This window comes from Chelonia mydas, chromosome 11 (genome assembly GCF_015237465.2).
Source record: "Chelonia mydas isolate rCheMyd1 chromosome 11, rCheMyd1.pri.v2, whole genome shotgun sequence".
In the NCBI taxonomy this organism is placed as follows: domain Eukaryota; kingdom Metazoa; phylum Chordata; order Testudines; family Cheloniidae; genus Chelonia; species Chelonia mydas.
This window is the reverse complement of record NC_051251.2, coordinates 12,978,447-12,998,418: the sequence shown is the minus strand read 5'-3', so window position 1 is coordinate 12,998,418 and position 19,972 is coordinate 12,978,447. Positions and strand designations below refer to the sequence as shown.

The following is a 19,972-nucleotide window of genomic DNA, read 5'->3' as shown; positions in this document are numbered from 1 at the left end:
TGATTTCATCTTGCAGCGTTCGAGATACCTATCCTAGAATGTCTTTCACGTTGGCCAGTGGAGTATTGTGAGGGCCCGTTGCGAGACTCAGGCCTTAGCATGGGTAAAGGGAGACATCATTAGCGCATTCGACTCTGGAAGTCAATGGGGTTCTGTGTGGATGTGACAATCCGCTTGCAGCAGTGGGACCTAAAATTGCATTTCATCAGGATCTGCAGAATATTCCCACATGTCCGCAACCGTAATTAGTTTTAATAAGAACACAGACAAATTATGCTAAAATAACTATTTTAACGACTAGTGTGAGTTGAACTGAGATTTGCACTCTTGCCCTAATGCTATGACAGCTTTGAGATGTAGGCAGTTATTCGTGGGGCAACCAAGCTTCACCAGACTCTGTTTCACTTACAACCTAAAGCTAGGATTTGAACCCAGAACTCCAGAGATGAATGGCAAATGGACTAACCCAATCCACCAGCTGGTTCACTGTAACACTGTGTGCTTAGCCTTTTGTGTAGTGTCTAGAATTGCAGTGCATGTGCTTGTAGGAACTAATACGGCTATGTTCCATTCAGTGATCTGATAGCGTGCGTGAACTAACACTTCCAAACTTTCTTTGTGTTTATGTTTATGAAGTTGTTTTGGGGTTAATGGACAGCAAAGCAGGAGCCTAAATTAGTGCTAGTAATGGGTTGACTCACAAAAGGTGTTAACGTATTGTTTTGGATAAAGCTTCTGGTAGTTCGGATCCAAATGTGTCCAGCACTGTTTGGTTTGGAATCTCACGTGTTCAGGCTTCTTAGTAAGATTTTTGGATCCATATTCAGTGGCTGGAGGCCTGGAATGCAGCGGCAAGTTATATGCTGAACGTGGCAGGGCGCAAAGCTGGTTGCAACCAACCAACAGCGGCTACTGCACACTCTGGGGAGGGCGAAATGCACTATGAACCCTCTTTCAACCCTGCAGGTCCCATCATGGCATGGTCCAAGGGAAAGCAGTGGCAGGCAGCAGCTGGGAATTATGTTACCCTCACTCAGCTAGCATATGCCACACCTACTGCTGTCTGGGTGGAGGGGCTGCCAAGTTTTAGTGGATCTGGCCCCAGCATAGTAGTTTTAATCCACCAGTGCCTGTCAGAAAATATGATTTAAAGCAGAGTTTCTTGTATTTCTAGAGCAAATCAGGAAGTGCAGGGATGTCTGCTCAACTCTGTTTGAAAATTGTTAAAACTTGTTTGAATCTCAGTTCTGGTTTGGCAAAGATTTTGTTTGTGCTTCATCCAGTCTGGCTTACCTGGCAACTCATCTTTCCTTTTTGAATTGTTCTGTTTTACAACTCAGCAATAGCTGAACGCATCTTCTCCTGTAACATTTGGGGGCTTGAGGGGGAAAAAAAAAAGTCCGCTTGTGCTTATGCCTTCTATACCAAGTTTCGGGCCACAGTGAATTGTTACAATGAAGTTATCCCTGAATGTAGGATTAGTAGAAACTCTGACACTTAACTCCGTTCAGCTCCGCCGCTCTCTCTGCTCTTCTTTCTTCCGACTCCCTCCCACTTCCTGTCCTCCTCCCAATCCTCCCTCCTAAACTCTGTTTCTGTATTCGTCTCTCATCTTTGTTCCGTCATTCAGAGATCTCCCTCCATGTCCTGCCTGTAACAGGTTGGCAGCATTTGCTGAAACACCCCACACAGATATTTCACAGGTGTTGCTGGGAAAAGGGTTGCATAGGTTCTCCTAACTTTCTGAGATAGGTGTTAGTCCACCTGGATATAAGGGAGGCCGAAGTGACTCCCTCATGAGAGAGGATCTAGGGTACGGGCTAAGTAGTGACAAGGCGAGAGCCTGAGGAGCCGCCCACCCTGGGGAGGTTTGAGCTGGACTTTATCTTACTGTTAATTTCACTGTAAACAAAGCCCAATCATAGAAAGGTGTCTGTGTGTGGTGGTGGGGGTGGGGGAAGTATGGGTTGTCTTTGACTCTGCAGTGTGAAGACTTTGTTTTTTGGAGCAGGTTGGGAAAGGCACTTACAGTATCATTCATTTTCCTCCTTGGATCCCACACATCTTCACCACGGCCTTTTGATCACAATAACTCACTAGAGATCTATACCATTTCAAGTGACCTTCACAGTTGGCTGACCTTTTACTGTTGTGTCTGATTTAGATTAGCAGGGACAGTGTCTTCCCCTGTGTTTGTGGATGTCAAAGGCAATTATAACTGAATAATAATCTTAACTAAAGTAGCGCGAATGGCACCTGCACTGGGTCGTGCCTCAGTGAAGCTTGCGAAACTATCATAATAACCAGTGGATCTCATCTTGGCTGTCGTCTGCATAAGAACTAAATCCAGTTGTTTATGTAAATTGGAAGGCGGGGACAAAATGTTAGCAAGCAATTGTGCCATGATCTCCATTGTGATTTGTAGCATGAAACCCTACAAGCAAATGAATTACAGAAACCATTTACAGATCTTCAGGAATCCATTTGCATGCAAGTTGTTTTTCTTCTAAGGTTTAACCCTGGACGGGAGATCGTCCACTTGGATGTTTGGAAACTAATCCCTAGCACTGTGTTAGAAAATCACTGTGAGTAACACTGGGCACAATTAAGAGAATAGTCTTGACTTTTTCTTGGTGGAGAAAAATGTTGCTCTTCTGTTATGGGCTATGGGTATCATTTTTTAGTGAGTTTACCGCTGGTATGAGCTGAATGAACTGAAGTCCTATATGTATTCACCCCACAGGCGGTGGTGGTGCGAGCTTCTCCATACATACCTCAGCTCTGACGTAGAAGGGTCAGTACCAGGAAAGAGAGGTTAATTGACTGTCCATACTCAAGTCAGTGTTTTGCCCCTCTGGTGAGGTTTTCAGTAGGATACCTTGTACTGGTTTTATGCTTGGGATACTTGTCCTCTGGAAACTAGACCAGACCAAATTAATTTCATATAGCTCATCCAACATAGGAACAATCTCTGGGTACCACCAGCCTGACTGGGCTAGTACGGATGATTTTGTGGTGAAAGGACGTAACACCACAACTAGAGCTGGGTGAATTTTTTTTGGATGAATTGGGTTTTTTTCCCCTGAAAAATTCAGTTTTGGTCAACTAAAACTATTTGAAAATTTCATATGAATTTGCCTAATAGTTTTGACCAGTTTTTTTGAGGGGGGAGGGCGGCCTTAGATATCATTTACATAATGCAGGGAGGAGCATCCACCTTATAACTTTTAACCTAGTGGTTAGGGCACTCACCTGGGATGTGGGAGACCCGTGTTCAATCCCCCCCCCTCTTCTGATGAAGAGAAGAAATGTGAATGTGTTTCTTTTATGGTGTAGGAGAGAGTTCTAATCACTGGGCTATGCGATATTCTGGTATGGGTCTGACTCAGTCTCTCCTGTTGAAGCTCTTCCACTGTGAATAAAATACTTGAATAGTTAATGGACCAGAGAGTGTGAGTACGAGCAGACATGACTGTATAGCCTGATGGTTAGGCACTCACCAGGCAGATGAGACCCATATCCCTGTTCCAAAAAACATTTAATTATTTATGCACAGTGCAGGAGACATTGAGAGAGACCCGCACCATAATATCCCATAGCCCAGTGGCTAGGCACTCCCCAAAATGCTGTTTCATGAAGACTGAGGACTTTGCAGGTGTTTTGGCCATGGGGATGGAGAGGAACAGGGTCGACTTTGGTGAGGAAACAGACAGGATTTAGTGATTGAAGAAGGAGAGAAATAGAGAAGAGGAGATAATTACGCTAGTGTTGTACAGTTGTGCTGTGGCTCCCCTAACCCCACATCTTACCCTCCAGAATACTGAAAATTCTAGGGTCAGCCCCAGGAAACATCCTGCAAGAAAAACCTTGCTGACTGTTTCAATGAGAAAAATCCAAGCCAGGTACCAAATTGTGGTATTTGGAATGGAAAAGTGGTGGTTTATTTTTTTTTAAATCTCACTTGTCTTCCAAGCCTTTAGCATCCACCTTTATGCGTAAAACTCTAACCACAAGTACAGTGTAGTAAGTGATGATCATTTGGGGGAATGTTCTTTAAAGTAGTTTTCACTTGTGCATGATTTAGTTCCATGCTCAATCCTGCCTCCCTGCCAGGGTTTGCTTAACTTTAAGCTTTTGAGTAGGCTTTTTGAATCTGCCAAAACTTGACTAATTTGTAATGAGCTCCAGGTTGCATGAAACTTGGCAGGGCAGATATCCTTTATGTAGTTGCATAATAGGCTGACCCCAAATAACCACTGCTTGCTGGCAGGATCTCCAAATCAATCATTTTCCAAGTTCTTAAAGTGCTAGGCGGAAACCTCAGGCTCTGCACACGGCCAGCCCACTAAGGTGTGTCCTGTGTTCTCGAGCCCCACATCTCAAAGCTGACTCGAGTATTTTTCTCTTCTTCAAACTGAAAAAACTCAACTGTTAAAATTGGCCAAAGGTGAGGAGAAACAAAGCTTCCAACATCAGCATTTAGATCTCAGTGAAGAAGCTTCTCTTCGCCTTCAGTGGGTGAAGCGTTAAGAGTTACGGATGCTTTCTGTTTCCTTTTGTAATATACCACACAACGTGGGTGAGGGATCTGAGTGCAGTGTGAGCTAAATCCTGTGGCTTCTCTGTTCTCCTAGGGATCCAACCAACCCCTTCTCTAAGCATGACTTTTTCTCAAAATCTTCTCACCAGGAGCCAGATTTCAGAGTAACAGCCGTGTTAGTCTTGAAGCTGAAAGCAAGTTAGCTCTCAGCCTTTATTTGGACTGTAGCTGACATCCTTTGGTTTGTATACAGTGTCTGTGATTGTGGCTGATACCATAATAGCAGTGGGTAAAATGGTTAACACCCCCTTCAAGATCCATGAGCGAGGGCACACAATGATCCACAAGGACATAAAATAAGACCCAGCGCCTTTCTCTCTTTCAGATTTGAGGGTGAGGATGATGCTGGTCAGGGATAAACTTCCTCAATAGGCATTTTGTATTCATCTGCCAAGGCAAATGAAGAACAAACAAATAGTACAATTGTTATACAGCACACCCACAGTGCACAAGATACTTCACAAAACAAATATAGGGGCTGGGTCTTACAATCCAAGATTAGGTGTGTTGCAGCGAGTGACCGTAAATAATAAAAAGGGGGAAGACTGGATGCAACAAGGGGAAGAAGTACAAGGATCACTAACAGTTCTATGCATTTATAAACAAACTAGATGCAGGTGGCTGGCCTATTGCCAGTGCGGCTCCCAGTGGTCAAAGTTTGGGCTCCTCTTGCATAAAGCCAACCGACAGACCATGCCATTTACTTTTTAAGCAAGAATCCCTACAAAAAGAAATCCATCTCTTGTATTGTATTTTCATAGAAAGGAGGGTTCCCAGCAAATGCTTTTGGTTGGGCTCCAGAGTACTTAGTGCTCTTCTTTGACTACCTGCTTGGGATAGGAGAGACACTCTGCCCAAAATAATTGTTCAGTTGAAAAAACAATTTTCCATCAAACAACAGTTTTGACAGAATATTTTCGGCCAGCCTTACTGCAATCCTAACTTGGGCAAAACTTCCATTTAAGTCAACCTATTATGTACTTGAAAACCGTTATGTCTCCCCTCAGTCTTCTTATCTCCAGACTAAGGTTTAAGTATAGACATACCATGAGTCTCTTTGTGCCTGAGGCTTGGTCTACATTAGTAACTTTGGTCAGTATAACTACATTGCTCAGGATTGTGGAAAATCTGTGAGAAGCTGTCATAAATCTAAAGGGAAGGGTAAACACCTTTAAATCCCTCCTGGCCAGAGGAAAAACCCTTTCACCTGTAAAGGGTTAAGAAGTGAAGACAACCTCACTGGCACCTGACCAAAATGACCAATGAGGAGACAAGATACTTTCAAAGCTTGGGGGGGAGGGGGAGGACAAAGGGTCTCTCTCTCTCTGTCTTTGTGTTGCCTTTGCCGGGACCAGAGCAAGAATGCAGGTCAGAACTCCTGTAAAGGGTTAATAAGCAATCTAGTTAGATATGCGTTAGATTCTGTTTTGTTTAAATGGCTGATAAAATAAGTTGTGCTGAATGGAATGTATATTCCTCTTTTTGTGTCTTTTTGTAACTTAAGGTTTTACCTAGAGGGATTCTCTATGTTTTGAATCTGATTACCCTGTAAGGTATTTACCATCCTGATTTTACAGAGGTGATTCTTTTACTTTTTCTTCCATTAAAATTCTTCTTTTAAGAACCTGATTGATTTTTATTGTTCTTAAGATCCAAGGGTTTGGGTCTGTGTTCACCTGTGCAAATTGGTGAGGATTTTTATCAAGCCTTCCCCAGGAAAGGGGGTGCAGGGTTTGGGAGGATTTTTTTGGGGGGAAAGACATTTCCAAGCGGGCTCTTTCCCTGTTATATATTTGTTAGACGCTTGGTGGTGGCAGCAATAAAGTCCAGGGGCAAAAGGTAAAATAGTTTGTACCTTGGGGAAGTTTTAACCTAAGCTGCTAAAAATAAGCTTAGGGGGTTTTTCATGCAGGTCCCCACATCTGTACCCTAGAGTTCAGAATGGGGAAGGAACCTTGACAGAAGCAGTTATACCAACCTAACTCCCGGTATAGACAGTGCTATGTTGACGGGAGAAAAATTGTTGTCCTATCCTCAGAGGTTAAGGAGAAGAAGCAATGGGCTTAAATTGCAGCAAGGGAAGTTTAGGTTGGACATTAGGAAAAGCTTCCTAACTGTCAAGGTAGTTAAGCACTGGAACAAATTGCCAACAGAGGTTCTGGAATCTCCGTCATTGAGGTTTTTAAGAACAGGTTAGATAAACGCCTGTCAGGAATGATCTAGTTATTACTTCGTCCTTCCATGAGTGCAGGGGATTGGACTAGTTGACCTACTTAGGTCCCTTCGAGTCCTACACTTCTAAGATTCTGTGATTAAAAAAATATAGTAGCAAGACATTTCTTTGTGCTTTTTGTCAGTGAGTATCTGAGGATTCGGTAGGAGCTTTTGATTAGCCATATGAATTTTCTGTGATGGTTTCAAAGCCCTGTTGTTCTCTGTGGTTTTAGAAGTAAAATTTGTAGATGTTTTAAGCAGAGCTCTCTTTTATCAAAAGAGTCATTTACGTTCCCTTTGAGACAAAGGACAGCTGTGATAAAGTCTACACTCAGTCACCTTTTCTCTTCACATGAAACACTGGTCATTGCACTGAACGCTCATTCCACTGGACTGTTAGTTCCTCATAAACACAGGGAAAATTCTTATTGGTATAATAATATGCTGTGGACAAACATTTTGTAGTTATTAAAGGAAATGTTTTGATTAATGAAATGGAAAACCAGTACAGTTCAAGTCTCCTGAAAGAAGTTCCTGCCACACTAGGACACCATATGAAAAACCAGGACTGTCCCAGTCAACTGAGACAATATGATCACTTTATCTATAGAGTCTGTTGTATGCATCATTTACTTCTTACCAAATTTCCATGATCCGAGCCATTTTTACTCTGACCATCCCATGACCTTTCCTTGAGCTGTCAGGCTCAAATATGTCTGGCAAATTCAGATGGTTTAATTTTCAGTATCCAAGTCTGTAGTGTGTGGGTGGGTGGTGGAGGGGGGAACACATTTCTTAGATACTTTGAGATTATTGTTTATACAGTGCTGATCTCTCACCAGTTGCCTTTTTCCATACTTCATAACACTTTTCCTTTTTTAAATCAAAATTCATGTGTGATCTGGAAAAACTTAGCATGAGGTGGGTGTGGGGAAGCATGAAATCTCCAGCAACAGCAGAAGGTACGCAGTTATTGGCATTTGTTTTTCATTATGATACATGTTTACACACCAGTTTAAACATCTGCTGAAGATCTGGGAAGGAGTTTTGTTGGTCGTAGTGCACAGCCATGTGTTTAGCTATATTTTTGAAACCATAAGACGGCAACAGAATAACAATGTACGTGGGGATGATAAGAATAAAACTTGACGTGGGAGTCTCTGGCTATAATATAGGGCCTTATTGTTTTCAATCTGTGTCTGAGTCTAACCTACAGGAGAGGACTGAATCCACAGTACGTCAAGTTTATCTCAGCTGTGAGTTTATTGATGACATGTGCTAAAGATACATTGTATGTATTGATTGATGGAGCAACTCTCACAGTCAATGTTTGTGAATGCTGACTTAGGGCTTCTTTACACGGGGAAATTGACAGGCAGATCTATAGTGCTAAAATTATACTACAGTGGTATAACTCCCATGTGGACAAGATTCTGGAATAAAAGTGACTTTATTTCAGTATAATAACTCTGCTTTAGAAGTGGAGAGTTTTATACTGGCATAGCTACAGTGGGATCATTATACCTCTATAGTTCTGCCAGTCAGTTTCTCCATACAGACAAGCCCTTATTGGCAGATATTGTGAGCCTTGTCCTCAGCTGGCTTAAATCCACGCAGCTCCATGGATTTCAATAGTGCTGTGAAGATTTACACCAGCTGAGGCTCTCACCATGCCTATTTTAGTTGTATTTAGCTATAGTTTCTCCAGAAATTTAAAATAGGACTGACCATATTTTCCTGAATTCATATTAGTTATTACAAATTTAGGGCTTAAGCCAATTGGTGTGGTCACATATGTTTGGAAAATAGACCTTCCCCAATGGTGGGGGAGGGAGAGAGAGAGTATGTCTACACAGCAACTACTAGACACCCACAGCTGGCCCGTGCTAGCTGACCCCTGGGGGTCAGGCTGAGGGGCTGTTTCATTGCTATGTAGACAGCCTGAGCCCAGAAGGCTACACAGCCCTGCAGCTCGAGCCCCATGAGCCCGAGTCGGCTAGCATGGGCCAGCCACGGGCTTTTCTTTGCTGTGTAGATATACCCTGTGTGTGTGTGTGTGAGAGAGAGAGAGAGTGTAAATAAGGGTTTCCATCTATCAGATTCCAAATCCATTTTCTCACAGTTTACATTTAAACCCCTTGTGTTTGCAGAACATGGCTTTGTTGGATATTCGAAAGAACTTATGTTTAACAACACGCTACCAGACTACAGTACGGGGGAGTCTTTCTTCACCGTTTTTGGAGTATTTTTCCCAGCTGCTACAGGTACTATACATTTTATTACCTGATGCTTTATTACCGAAACTGCATTATAGAGGCGAGCACACGTAAGCAATGTGAATTAGTCTTAGCACCTTTTCAGGGTAGCAACGCATGCAGCTCTCCTGGTTATCAGAGTTGGCCATGCCAGCCTGCCTCAGTGAGTGCATGGTGGATCAGTGATTCTGGGATGCCTCACATTCTGTACAGCCTCGTTGCACTCTTTAATTTAATCTTCTTTTTCTTGGTGGTCAGAAATTCCACGTTGTTTTTAATCTATTGGTGCTGAGCTGTAATTGGTGTTACCTTCTAATTTTCATGCCTTTTCCCCCCAATGGACACTGACTCTTGTCTTAACTCCTTGATACAGGGAGCTGGGATTTCTTTGACTGCAGTCCACTGTTATCTATGAAACCTGTGCTGACTGCCAGACTAGAGGGTTAGGCATTGGTTTAGGTCAGTGTTTTTAGGCCACAGTATTAACCTACCGTATCACATTTGGTAGTGCTTACCTATAATGGTGATGAAAAAGATTTATTTCCTAAATTTTGGGTAATAATTCTTAAATGCTTCTCCTAAAGTAGATGGGCATTCCTATTTCATTTTAGATGGGGCAACTAATGCACAGGTAAGTTTTGCCTAAGATCACACAACAAATCCGTGGTAAAGTTGGGAACAAAACCCGTTTGTGCTGACTCCCAGCCCTTTACTCAATGCACTAGCCCACAGTTCTCCTCTCTCCCTAATTATAGATTTTGTTTTGCATTAGCCTCTCAGCATAGCTACTGAGAGACTCTCGCTAATGATTGCTGCTGTGGTGGCATGTGTAAGGTGAAGGCTGGTGACGTGGTAAGGGTAGTACCACTGCTTATCATTCCAGCTGACACATTTGTTAAAAGTAATTGTGGGTTTGGTTTTATTTCACTTTCCCTAAATTAACAAAAAGGCCATAAAAAATGAATCTGGCAATGCCAAGTGGGAATGAAATCACCATCAATTCGAGTTAGAATACCTCTTGTTGATGCTGTTTTTATGCTATAAAAAGTACCGATTGTAAGCAGTTTCCATAGTGATGAATCCTTGGATTATAGAATGAATTTTCAGAGGATTAGCTCTAAGCAACTAGCCGAAAGTCATTAGCAGAGTTGCTGCAATACTGGGAGACATATTATATGGTTTCATAAAACAGATGAAATAAATGAGTGTTCCAGTAGCATAAATACTTGTTTTGTTAGAAATCTACCTCATTTGCTTTGGAAGAGCAAGTGTTCCCGTTACTTCCCTTTTGTCCCAAAATATTCGTTCACCCAGTTGGATCACCAGGGCTACGTGAACTTACTGCAAAGACCGACTGAAGAATCTTTCTTTCAATGGCTTGTGTGGCCTTTTACAGAAGGGAATTGCTTCCCGTTTCCTTGAACACTCCTGTAGTTCTGTTCTGATTATGCTGATTATAAAGGGAGTATTTGTCAGAGCGGGGACAGAGGGGGTGGTGATGTGTCAGGCCTAGCAGACTTTCAGACCACATTCAGCACTCAGAAAGGCTTGGTCTCTGAGCGTCTCATTTCATGCATTTTGTTGAGTAGTGGGAATAGTTTCCCTTTTGTTCACTCTCTATGGAAGGAATGAAGCACTTTAAAGGCTTCTGAATCCTCTATCATTGTGTTGCCTGCACAACCTATGGGCTCGATCCTGCAGTGTTGGGAGCTCCCTTTACTTCCTTTCACTTCCATGGTGGTTGAGTGTGCTCAGTACCTTAATGGAGACTGGGCCATTGTGAAAGTGCTTGAGTTATTTCTTATTTGCCTCTCGCTGAACTCCCTTATTCTAAGTCCAAACAGGTTGGGCAGTGATTTGGCAGGCGGCTTCTCGCGTGTGCCCAGTGAGAGTTTGTTTTCCTTTACTGCTATCTTGTCAGGGTGGCTAGTGGCACCATGTGCTCCCTCCTGTTCTGAGTCCAGCCTCAACGTAGTGGTTGATGGTATTGTTTTTCCTTTCTCCCTTACCTGTGACTACTGGCTATGAGGAGGCTGCCATGTCATCCCCATGTCTGGAGTGCCGCTGCTCCTACCCAGCTGAATAGGGAAAAAAGGAGTGCGCTAAAACCTCAGTTACGAACACCAGAGTTACGAACTGACTGGTCAACCACACCCCTCATTCGGAACCGGAAGTATGCAATCAGGCAGCCGAGCCACCCCCCGGCCCCCAAAAGCAAATACGGTACAGTACAGTACAGTACTGTGTTAAATGTCAATACTAAAAAATAGAAAGGGAAAGTTTAACAAAAGATTTGACAAGGTAAGAGAACCATTCCTGTGCGTGGTTCATTTAAACAAAGATGGTTGAAAGCAGCATTTTTCTTCGACATGGTGAAGTTGCGAAGCTGTATTAAGGGTGGCAAAATACCTTGTTGACCTCAGCAGGCTCAGTCCTTTTTAGCCTTGGAGATTCCTCTCCTCAGTCAGCCCCTTGTGCTTGTTTTCCTTCCCTTCTGGGGAGGGAGTGCAGCCTTCCTACTGGGAAGGTTTGGTGTCTTGCTGCAAACAGCCTACTGGCAGCTTCCCTGCTCCTCTCACTCCCTCACTCTCTCCCTCCTACCACACAAGGGAGGGTTTAAAAAGGTCTCAAGTAGTTGGAGTCAGCTGAACCTAACTGGTTCCCTAGCAACTCCTTTTCCAGCTGAACCTTATTGCCCCTTGGTTCTCTCTCCTCAGTGGATAGGGAGGGGCCTTTTAACCCCTGGGACTAATTACTACCCCCCCCCCCCCGTAGCTGTTTGTGCTGGGTTTACCACATACGGCCTCCCCCCCTCCCCCCGCCCAACACTGCAGGGTTGGGCTACTTGGGTCGGCAAACAGTGCACTCTCGACAGGCCATCCGCTTTGCCATGTTGGATTCCAGACCTATGTTGTACTCTGAAGTGGAAGGGTTGAAGTGACAGGAACCATCTCGTCACTCTGGCATTTTTGTTTCTTTATTTTGGTGCATCCACTGCAGAGGGGCATGGTCCGTGACAAGGGTAAACCTCCATCCCACTAGATAGTAGCGGAGGCTTTCTACGGCCCATTTTACCGCCAGGCATTCTTTTTTGACAACGTCGTATTTCCGTTCCCTAGGCAGGAGCTTCCTACTGAGGAAGAGGATGGGGTGTTCGTCATCCCCGACCATTTGTGAAAGTACCGCCCTCAACCCTCCATCAGAGGCGTCGGTTTGTAGGATAAACTCCTTCCCCCAGTCTGGGGCCACGAGTATGGGGTCAGTGCAGAGGGCCGTCCGTAGATCTGAAAAAGCCTCTTCAGCCGCGGTCGTCCATCTTACTATGTCTGGGCCCCGAGCTTTCGTCAGGTCCGTTAATGGGCATGCCCTGGTGGCAAAGTGGGGAATGGACCGTCTAGAGTACCCCACTAGTCCCAGGAATGCTCTGACCTGTTTTTTTCGGAGTGGTCGGAGCCACTTCTGTATAGCTTCTAACTTGTTGAGTTGGGGCCTCCCCACGCCCCTCCCCACCCGAGATATTTGGCTTCAGCTAGCCAGAGCGAACATTTGGAGGGGTTTGCCGTCAGCCCCGCCTTCCTCAGGGTATCCAGCACTGCCTCCACCTTCTCCAAGTGTGTCCCCCAGATGCGGCTATATATGATAACGTCGTCGAGGTAGGCTACCGCGTACTTGCCATGTGGTCGCAACAGTTTGTCCATGAGCCTTTGGAAAGTAGCCGGCACCCTATGCAACCCCAGGGGGAGGACGGTGTACTGATATAGTCCCTCTGGAGTAGCAAAGGCCGTCTTCTCTTTGTCAGCCTTGGCCAGGGGGATCTGCCAATAGCCCTTGGTCAGGTCAAGGGTAGACATAAACCGTGCTTTTCCCAATCTGTTAATTAGCTCATCTATCCGGGGTATAGGGTATGCATCAAACTGGGACACCTCATTCAGCTTTCGGAAGTCGTTGCAGAACCTCAGGCTGCCATCCGGCTTAGGCACTAAAACCACTGGGCTTGACCATTGGCTATGAGAGTCTTCAATGACTCCTAAGGCCAGCATTTTCCTGACCTCTGTCCTGATCTCCTCTCTTTTGGCCTCCAGGATCCGGTATGGCTTGACGTTCACCTTCACTCCAGGCTCTGTGAGGATGTGATGGTGAACGTAGTCCTGCCTGGCTTTTCTGAGAACACATCCTGGTTGCGTTTAATCAGGCTGATCACTTCAGATCGTTGCTCCGGAGTCAACTCCGGGGATATTCGCACTTGGTCGGGCTGGCTGCTTTTAGGGGATGGTGCCCCTAGCGCAACCACGTGTGCTTCTCTATCCTGCCATGCTTTCAGCAGGTTTATATGGTAGATCTGCTCCAGCTTCCAGCGACACGGCTGTCGGACCTTATAGTCGACTTCTCCTATGGCTTCTGTTATCTCATATGGCCCCTGCCACCTGGCCAGGAGCTTGCTCTCTGCTGTGGGTATGAGCACCATTACCCGGTCTCCCACCTGGAACTTCCGGGTCGTTGCTTGGAGATTGTAGTATGTCCGTTGGGCCCCTTGGGCCTTCTCCAGGTGTTCGCGCACAAGCGGGGTGACTTGAGCTATCCTGTCTTTCATTTGCAACACATGTTCAATGACATTTCTCCCGAGGTTCGGCTGTTCTTCCCAGCCCTCTTTGGCCATGTCCAATATGCCCCTGGGGTGGCAACCATATAATAGCTCGAATGGGGAGAATCCAGTGGAAGCTTGGGGAACCTCCCGTACAGCAAACAGCAAGTAAGGCAGCAGGGCATCCCAGTCTTTCCCATCACGACTAACCACTTTCCGTAGCATGTTCTTCAATGTTCTATTGAAGCGTTTGACAAGACCATCGGTCTGGGGATGATAGACTGATGTCCTGAGGGTCCGTATATGGAGCATTGTACGTAGGTCCTTCATTAACTTGGTCCGTCAGGATCTCTTTAGGTATCCCTACTCTGGAAAAAATCCGGACTAATTCTTTGGCTATGGTCTTGGACATAGTGTTCCGTACGGGTGCGGCCTCAGGATTTCGGGTGGCATAATCTAGTACTACCAGAATGTACTGATGACCCCGGGCTGACTTCTCCAATGGCCCTACTAGGTCCATAGCTATTCGCTCGAATGGGATTTCAATAATTGGTAGAGGTACCAAGGGGCCCTTAGGTGTGGTCGGGGCCCATGTATCTGACATTCCACACAGGAGGTACAATATCACCGGACCACTGCATAAATGCCGGGCCAAAAAAACCTCTGCAGAATCTGATCAAGGGTCTTATCTACCCCTAGATGGCCCCCGAACAGATGGCTGTGGGCCAGATCCATCACGCCCCTCTGATGCTTCTGTGGGACCAAGAGTTGTTCTATGACTTGCTCTTGGACCCGGACTACTCTGTATAGCAGATCACCCTTAATCACATAATATGGCCCTGGGCCCTTAACTCTCCCCTCCACGGGGACCTCATTTACCTCGTCTCCTTCTTTACGAATATTGCTGTATATTGGATAATTGGCCTGATTCTGACCAAAATTCCCGAGTGAGGTCTCCATTTGTCCAAACTCAGGGGGATCTACCTCTGTCTCCCCCTCAGGGAAAACCCCCGGGGAACTAGGTCTGGCGATTGGGTCATTGATCACCTGCCCCGCCCCGCTGTCCGTTGAGCGACCTCTTTCCCCTACAAGCGTAGATTTCTGGTACTGGATCAAGATCCTCATTCCCCTCCTTTTATCCGCCCTCCGTTCCCTCCAAGTCTTCCGGGGCTTTCCCAGCGGGGAGAAAAAATCCTGGCCAAATTCATGGAAGGCTGGGGGTGGGGGTGGTTATCTATCTGGGCCACCCCCTGGATCCCGAGTTCATTATTTTCTTCCACCTTCTCCCCAGGGAGTAGGCTATCAAATCCCAGGAAGTCTAGTCCGATAAGGACTGGGTAGAGAGTTTCGGAACTACTCCCACCGTCACCTTAGTGGGGTTTCTGAGAACTTCTATTTTTATGGGGATGGTTGGGTAGTAACTGACATCCCCATGTACACAGGATATTCCTGAGCGTTTGGCCCGGGATAGTTGGTCCTGCCCGACCAGCTTTCCTGAGACCAGTGTGATTGCACTTCCCGAGTCTACTAACACGGTGGTCTCTATACTATTCATCTTAATGGGTCTAGTATATCTACGAAGGACCATCGCAATCCCTACTAGACCCTACTTAGTCTAGTAAGAAATAATAATACTTATTAGATCACATGGTCCCCCTATATCTCTCAGTTCGCATTGCATGGGCTCTTCTAGATTTGGGCATTGGGCAGTGATATGCCCCCATTCGCCACATGCATAACATCGGTACCCTGCTCGCGGCAGCCCCCGATTTTTCGGGCTACTGGGCTTTCTCCTCCGATCCTTTCTCCCCCAATCCTCAAGTCTCTCCGGGACCTCTGGCTGCTCTTCCGCCTCCTTCCTCCCCTCCATAGTCCAGCCTGGTGCTAGGGCAAACCGGGGCCTCGGTGCAGAGACTTGTCTCCGATTCTGGCGCCTTCCTTTCCCGGTGGTCCGAGAAAGTTCTTGGGCTGCTAAGTGTTTCTCTATGAGGGCAACTAGTTCATCATAGTAGGAGGGATTATTTTGGCGGACCCACCCTCGTATGTCCGGCGGCAACCCCGTCATGTACCTATCCAACACGTGGATTTCCACTATCTTCTTCAGCCCATGGGTCTCGGGGCGGAGCCACTTCCAGGCAAGGTGGATTAAATCAAATAGCTGCGACCTCGGCGGTTTGCTGTCCCGGTATTTCCACTCGTGGAAGCGCTGGGCCCGTATGGCTGACGTCACACCTGATCTTGCCAGGATTTCCACCTTCAGCTGGGAGTAATCCATAGCTGTCTCTGTGGTCATGTCAAAATAGGCCTTCTGGAACTCCCCACACAGAAATGGAGCCAGGATACCTGCCCACTGGTCTTGGGGCCAGGCCTCCCACAATGCTGTCCTATTGAAGGCGAGGAGATATGCCTCTATATCATTGTCCGTAGTCATCTTCTGTAAATAGTTGCTTGCCCTCAGCAGCCAGGCCCCCTGGGCCCATGCGTCAGCGTGGTCAGGGCTTTTAACTGGTTCACTACTTCATTCAGGGTGGCTCGATCTTGGGCCGCCTGGTTCATCAGTAATTGGTTCATCTCTTGTTGGATGCGTACTGACTCTTGCTGGGCAGCCATCTGTACCCTGGTAGCCTCTAGTTGGGCCTCAGTGGCCTGTATCAACGCCTTCACTACATCCTCCATTTTTGGGGGGGTGATTTACCCTGCCCTGAGATGGCTTGCCACAAAGCCTTACTCACTCACCAAATCCCACTGCTTACACCAAGTGTGGCAAAATACCTTGTTCGCCTCAGCAGGCTCAGTCCTTTTTAGCCTTGGAGACTCAGGTTTGGGGCAAGACAAATCCTCATAGGTGGCACAGGTCCTGCTATTCCTCTCCTCAGTCAGTCCCTTGTGCATGTTTTCCTTCCCTTCTGGGGAGGGAGTGCGGCCTCGCTACTGGGAAGGTTTGGTGTCTTGCTGCAAACAGTGTACTGGCAGCTTCCCTGCTCCTCTCACTCCCTCACACTCCTCCTCCTTCCACCCAGGGGAGGGTTTAAAAAGGTCTCAAGTAGTTGGAGTCAGCTGAACCTAATTGGTTCCCTTGCAGCCCCTTTTCCAGCTGAACCTTATTGCCCCTTGGTTATCTCTCCTCAGTGGATAGGGAGGGTCCTTTTAACCCCCTGGGACTAATTACTACCCTCCCCCCCTTGTAGCTGTTTGATCTGGGTTTACCGCATAAGTCAATGTTCAGTTGTAAACTTTTGAAAGAACCACCGTACCGTTTTGTTCAGAGTTACGAACAACCCCCATTCCTGAGATGTTCATAACTCTGAGATTCCACTGTATTTATGACAAAGCTGCAAAGAAAATTAGCCTTCGTGTTATTAAATGGTTCTTCATCGCTGCTGGTTCTTGGCAGCTGGGAAAGCCAAAGCTAATAGACAGAACTTATTTAAAGCTCCAGCAGTTTATTATTTCATTGGTTAGCAGTTGTAATACCAGTAATAATACTCAAGAGTCTCTTAAAATACAGCTTTTTGCGATGTACAGTATAATTAATTGGGTTGCTACGCACGACTTCCCTCGTTTTGGTTAGTCAGTTATTCGGCGGGTTTAAACAATTCCCTGGCAGTAGCAATGTGCCAGTGGTGATTGTGTGATCTTACTCCCATTCCTGTTTGTATTAGAGCAGTGCATAGAGGCCCCATCCAGGTACCAGTGTGTTAGGGGCAGTACGTACAGAAGAATTTGCCCGGAATAACTTGCAGTGTGTTTAGACAAGAAAAGAGATGGGAGTAAGGAAGTTTGGGGAATTGAGGCCTTGTCTACATTTAAAATGCTGGACCGGCACAGCTGCACCCATGCAGCTGAGCCACTGTAGCTCCTCAGTGAAGTTAGGTCAGTATAACTGCATTGCACAGGGGTGTGGATTTTCCACAACCCTGAGTGACGTAGTTATACGGACATAAGTTGCTAATGTAGACCAAGCCTCAGGCACACCCAGGCTCCTGGTGTGTCTATACTTAAAGCACTACAGCACTGCAACTGCACCACTGTAGTGCCTCAGTGTAGACCAGAGGGGGAAAAACTACAGCCTGTGGGCCATATCCGGCCTGCAGGACCCTTCCCTCTGGCCCCTGAGCTCCTGCCAGGGAGTGGAGTCAGGACAGGCTTGCGGAGGAGCCAGTCCAACTCCCCGGCAGCGCGGTGTGCTGGGCAGAGGCTAGCTCCTGGCCCCTCCCATTCTGCTCCCCTTCCTCCCTGCCTCCCTCGCAGTCACAGTTCCCCCAGTGCCTGGGCAGCGTGGCTGCTGCTCCAGCCAGGCGGCATGGCTATAGCGCCGCCAGACCTGGTGCTCCAGGGTGGTGCGGTCAGGGGACAGGGAGCAGGGGGAGTTCTGGTGGGGGGCTGGATCAGGGAGGGTTGCAGGGGGGCGGCCAAGGGGCTTGGGCCCTGCTGCTGGGGACAGAGGCAGAGCAAGCCAGGGCCCCCCTCCACCCCATCATGCTTGGCCCCTGTCCCCAGCAGCTAAGCCCAGACAGGGAGCGAGCCCTGCCCGACTGCCAGGGAGAGCAGCCAAACAAGCAGGGGAAACGCACAGGGAAAGGACCGAGCTCCCCTTTCCCCCATCCCATAGGTAACGTGGAGCGGGGAGAGCAGGGAGGGTTGGATAGAGGTGGGGGTCCCAGGGGTGGTCAGGGGGTGAGGAGCAGGAAAGATTGGTTAGGGGTGGGGGTCCCGGAGGGATGATCAGGGGGCAGAGAGCAGGGGTGTTTGGATAGGATGCCACTTGTAGAGTCAGACCAGTTGAACTGGCAGGAGAGAGTTTTTGAGACGATGACTCTTTAATAATAGAAGTGAAATAATCTTGGAACTAGAAGGTTCTGCCACGTGGTGGGGGGGGCAGTCTATCAGAGTGCAAAGGGTGCTAGTCCTCAGCTTCTGCCTTCTAGAGGATTTTGTGATGGGTGATACAGACCCCTCTCTCTCCTGAATGAACCCTCTCTCTGCTGGAAATGGAGGGATTTACATCTGTGAGTGAAGAGGAACTTCATAGGAAGACACCATGAGAGTTCAAGTTCAGATTCAGCAATTAATAGTGGTTAAGGTACACTTTGTGGAGGAGAAGCGGTTTGTGGAGTTCTGTATGTTGGGGACTTAGTGGGGATTGGATATTGGAACTGTCCCGGAGCGAGACAATTGTCACAGGGCAGTGGTTTTCAACCTGTGGTGGCACTACATCTAAGGGGTCTTTGAAAGGTTGTTGTTACCATAGAACAGAGGTTTTCAGTCTATGGTCCATGGACCCCTGGGGGTCCGCAGACTATGTCTAAGATTTCCAGTGGGGGTCTGCACTCCATTCGAAATTTTGTAGCAGTCTGCAAGTGAAAAAAGGGTGAAAACCACTGTCATAGTATAGAAGTAGAGGATTTGAGTAATGGAAAGTTCTTTCCAAACACCAGCCTTTAATAAATCAGTTATTAATACTAGAAAGCCACACACGTGCATTAACATTAGAGACTGGATATGTATCATTTAAGTGATATTTAGGAAACTCTGTTGCTCTGTGTAATGATAGGTGAGGCTCCAATTATGTGTGAGTCCCTGTGTATCCTACCACCTGTGAGCGAACACTTTTCACAGAGCAGTCACTCCATATCTGACCTCCCAGTCCTCATCCTCAATTGAAACCTGCACAACACTTTCAGAAGATGAGCCTGAGAGCTTAAATCCATAAGTTCGTAGACACTAAAAATCATGGTCTTAATAAAGACACTAGATTTATGGCTTATCACAACAACCTGTAACCCACTAATCTGTATTTTTTGTCCTTTGACTGCAGCGGTATTAATTGGCCACCTCACCTTGAATTGTTTCTTAGATTATGTGTTAACTACTTATGATAAACAATGTATTCCACCTTGTATTTGGGTGTGACATTCACAGTACCTTTCCCAGAACTGAGGAAGAGCTCTGTGTAGCTACAAAGCTTGTCTCTTTCACCAACAGAAGTTGGTCCAATAAAAAATATTACCTCACCCACCTTGTCTCTCTGTATCCTCTCAGAGGATCTCTAAGTAGCTCTTCAGGTATATCCTTAACTTTGTTACCAGATGGCACAGCTTCCTCCCCCACATGTAGTAAGGGCACACTCTACAAGATACAAGCGGCCTCAGTAGCATCACTTCAAGAGGTCCCCTGCTTGACATTTTCAGGGCAATGAGGCATTATGCCATGGTCCAAGAGTCCTCCACTGATGCATCCTTTGGGCAGAAGTTCTACAAGCAGCTATACCACCTGCATCCTCGCACCCTTCTTCTCTCTAAGGACGGCTTGTCAGTCACC

At 46.5% G+C, this 19,972-nt stretch overlaps 1 protein-coding gene across 4 annotated transcripts in view; it reads left to right on the top strand.

The window, feature by feature from the left end:
• The window catches only part of SLC12A8 (solute carrier family 12 member 8), a 94,851-nt gene that overhangs the window by 38,011 nt on the left and 36,868 nt on the right, over positions 1 to 19,972 (top strand). For all 4 annotated transcript variants that reach the window (XM_043525536.1, XM_007057055.4, XM_043525534.1 and 1 more), the window contains exon 6: positions 8,965 to 9,078. In XM_043525536.1, coding sequence (XP_043381471.1) covers positions 8,965 to 9,078 — 114 coding nt within the window. The remainder of the gene's footprint in view (positions 1 to 8,964; positions 9,079 to 19,972) is intronic.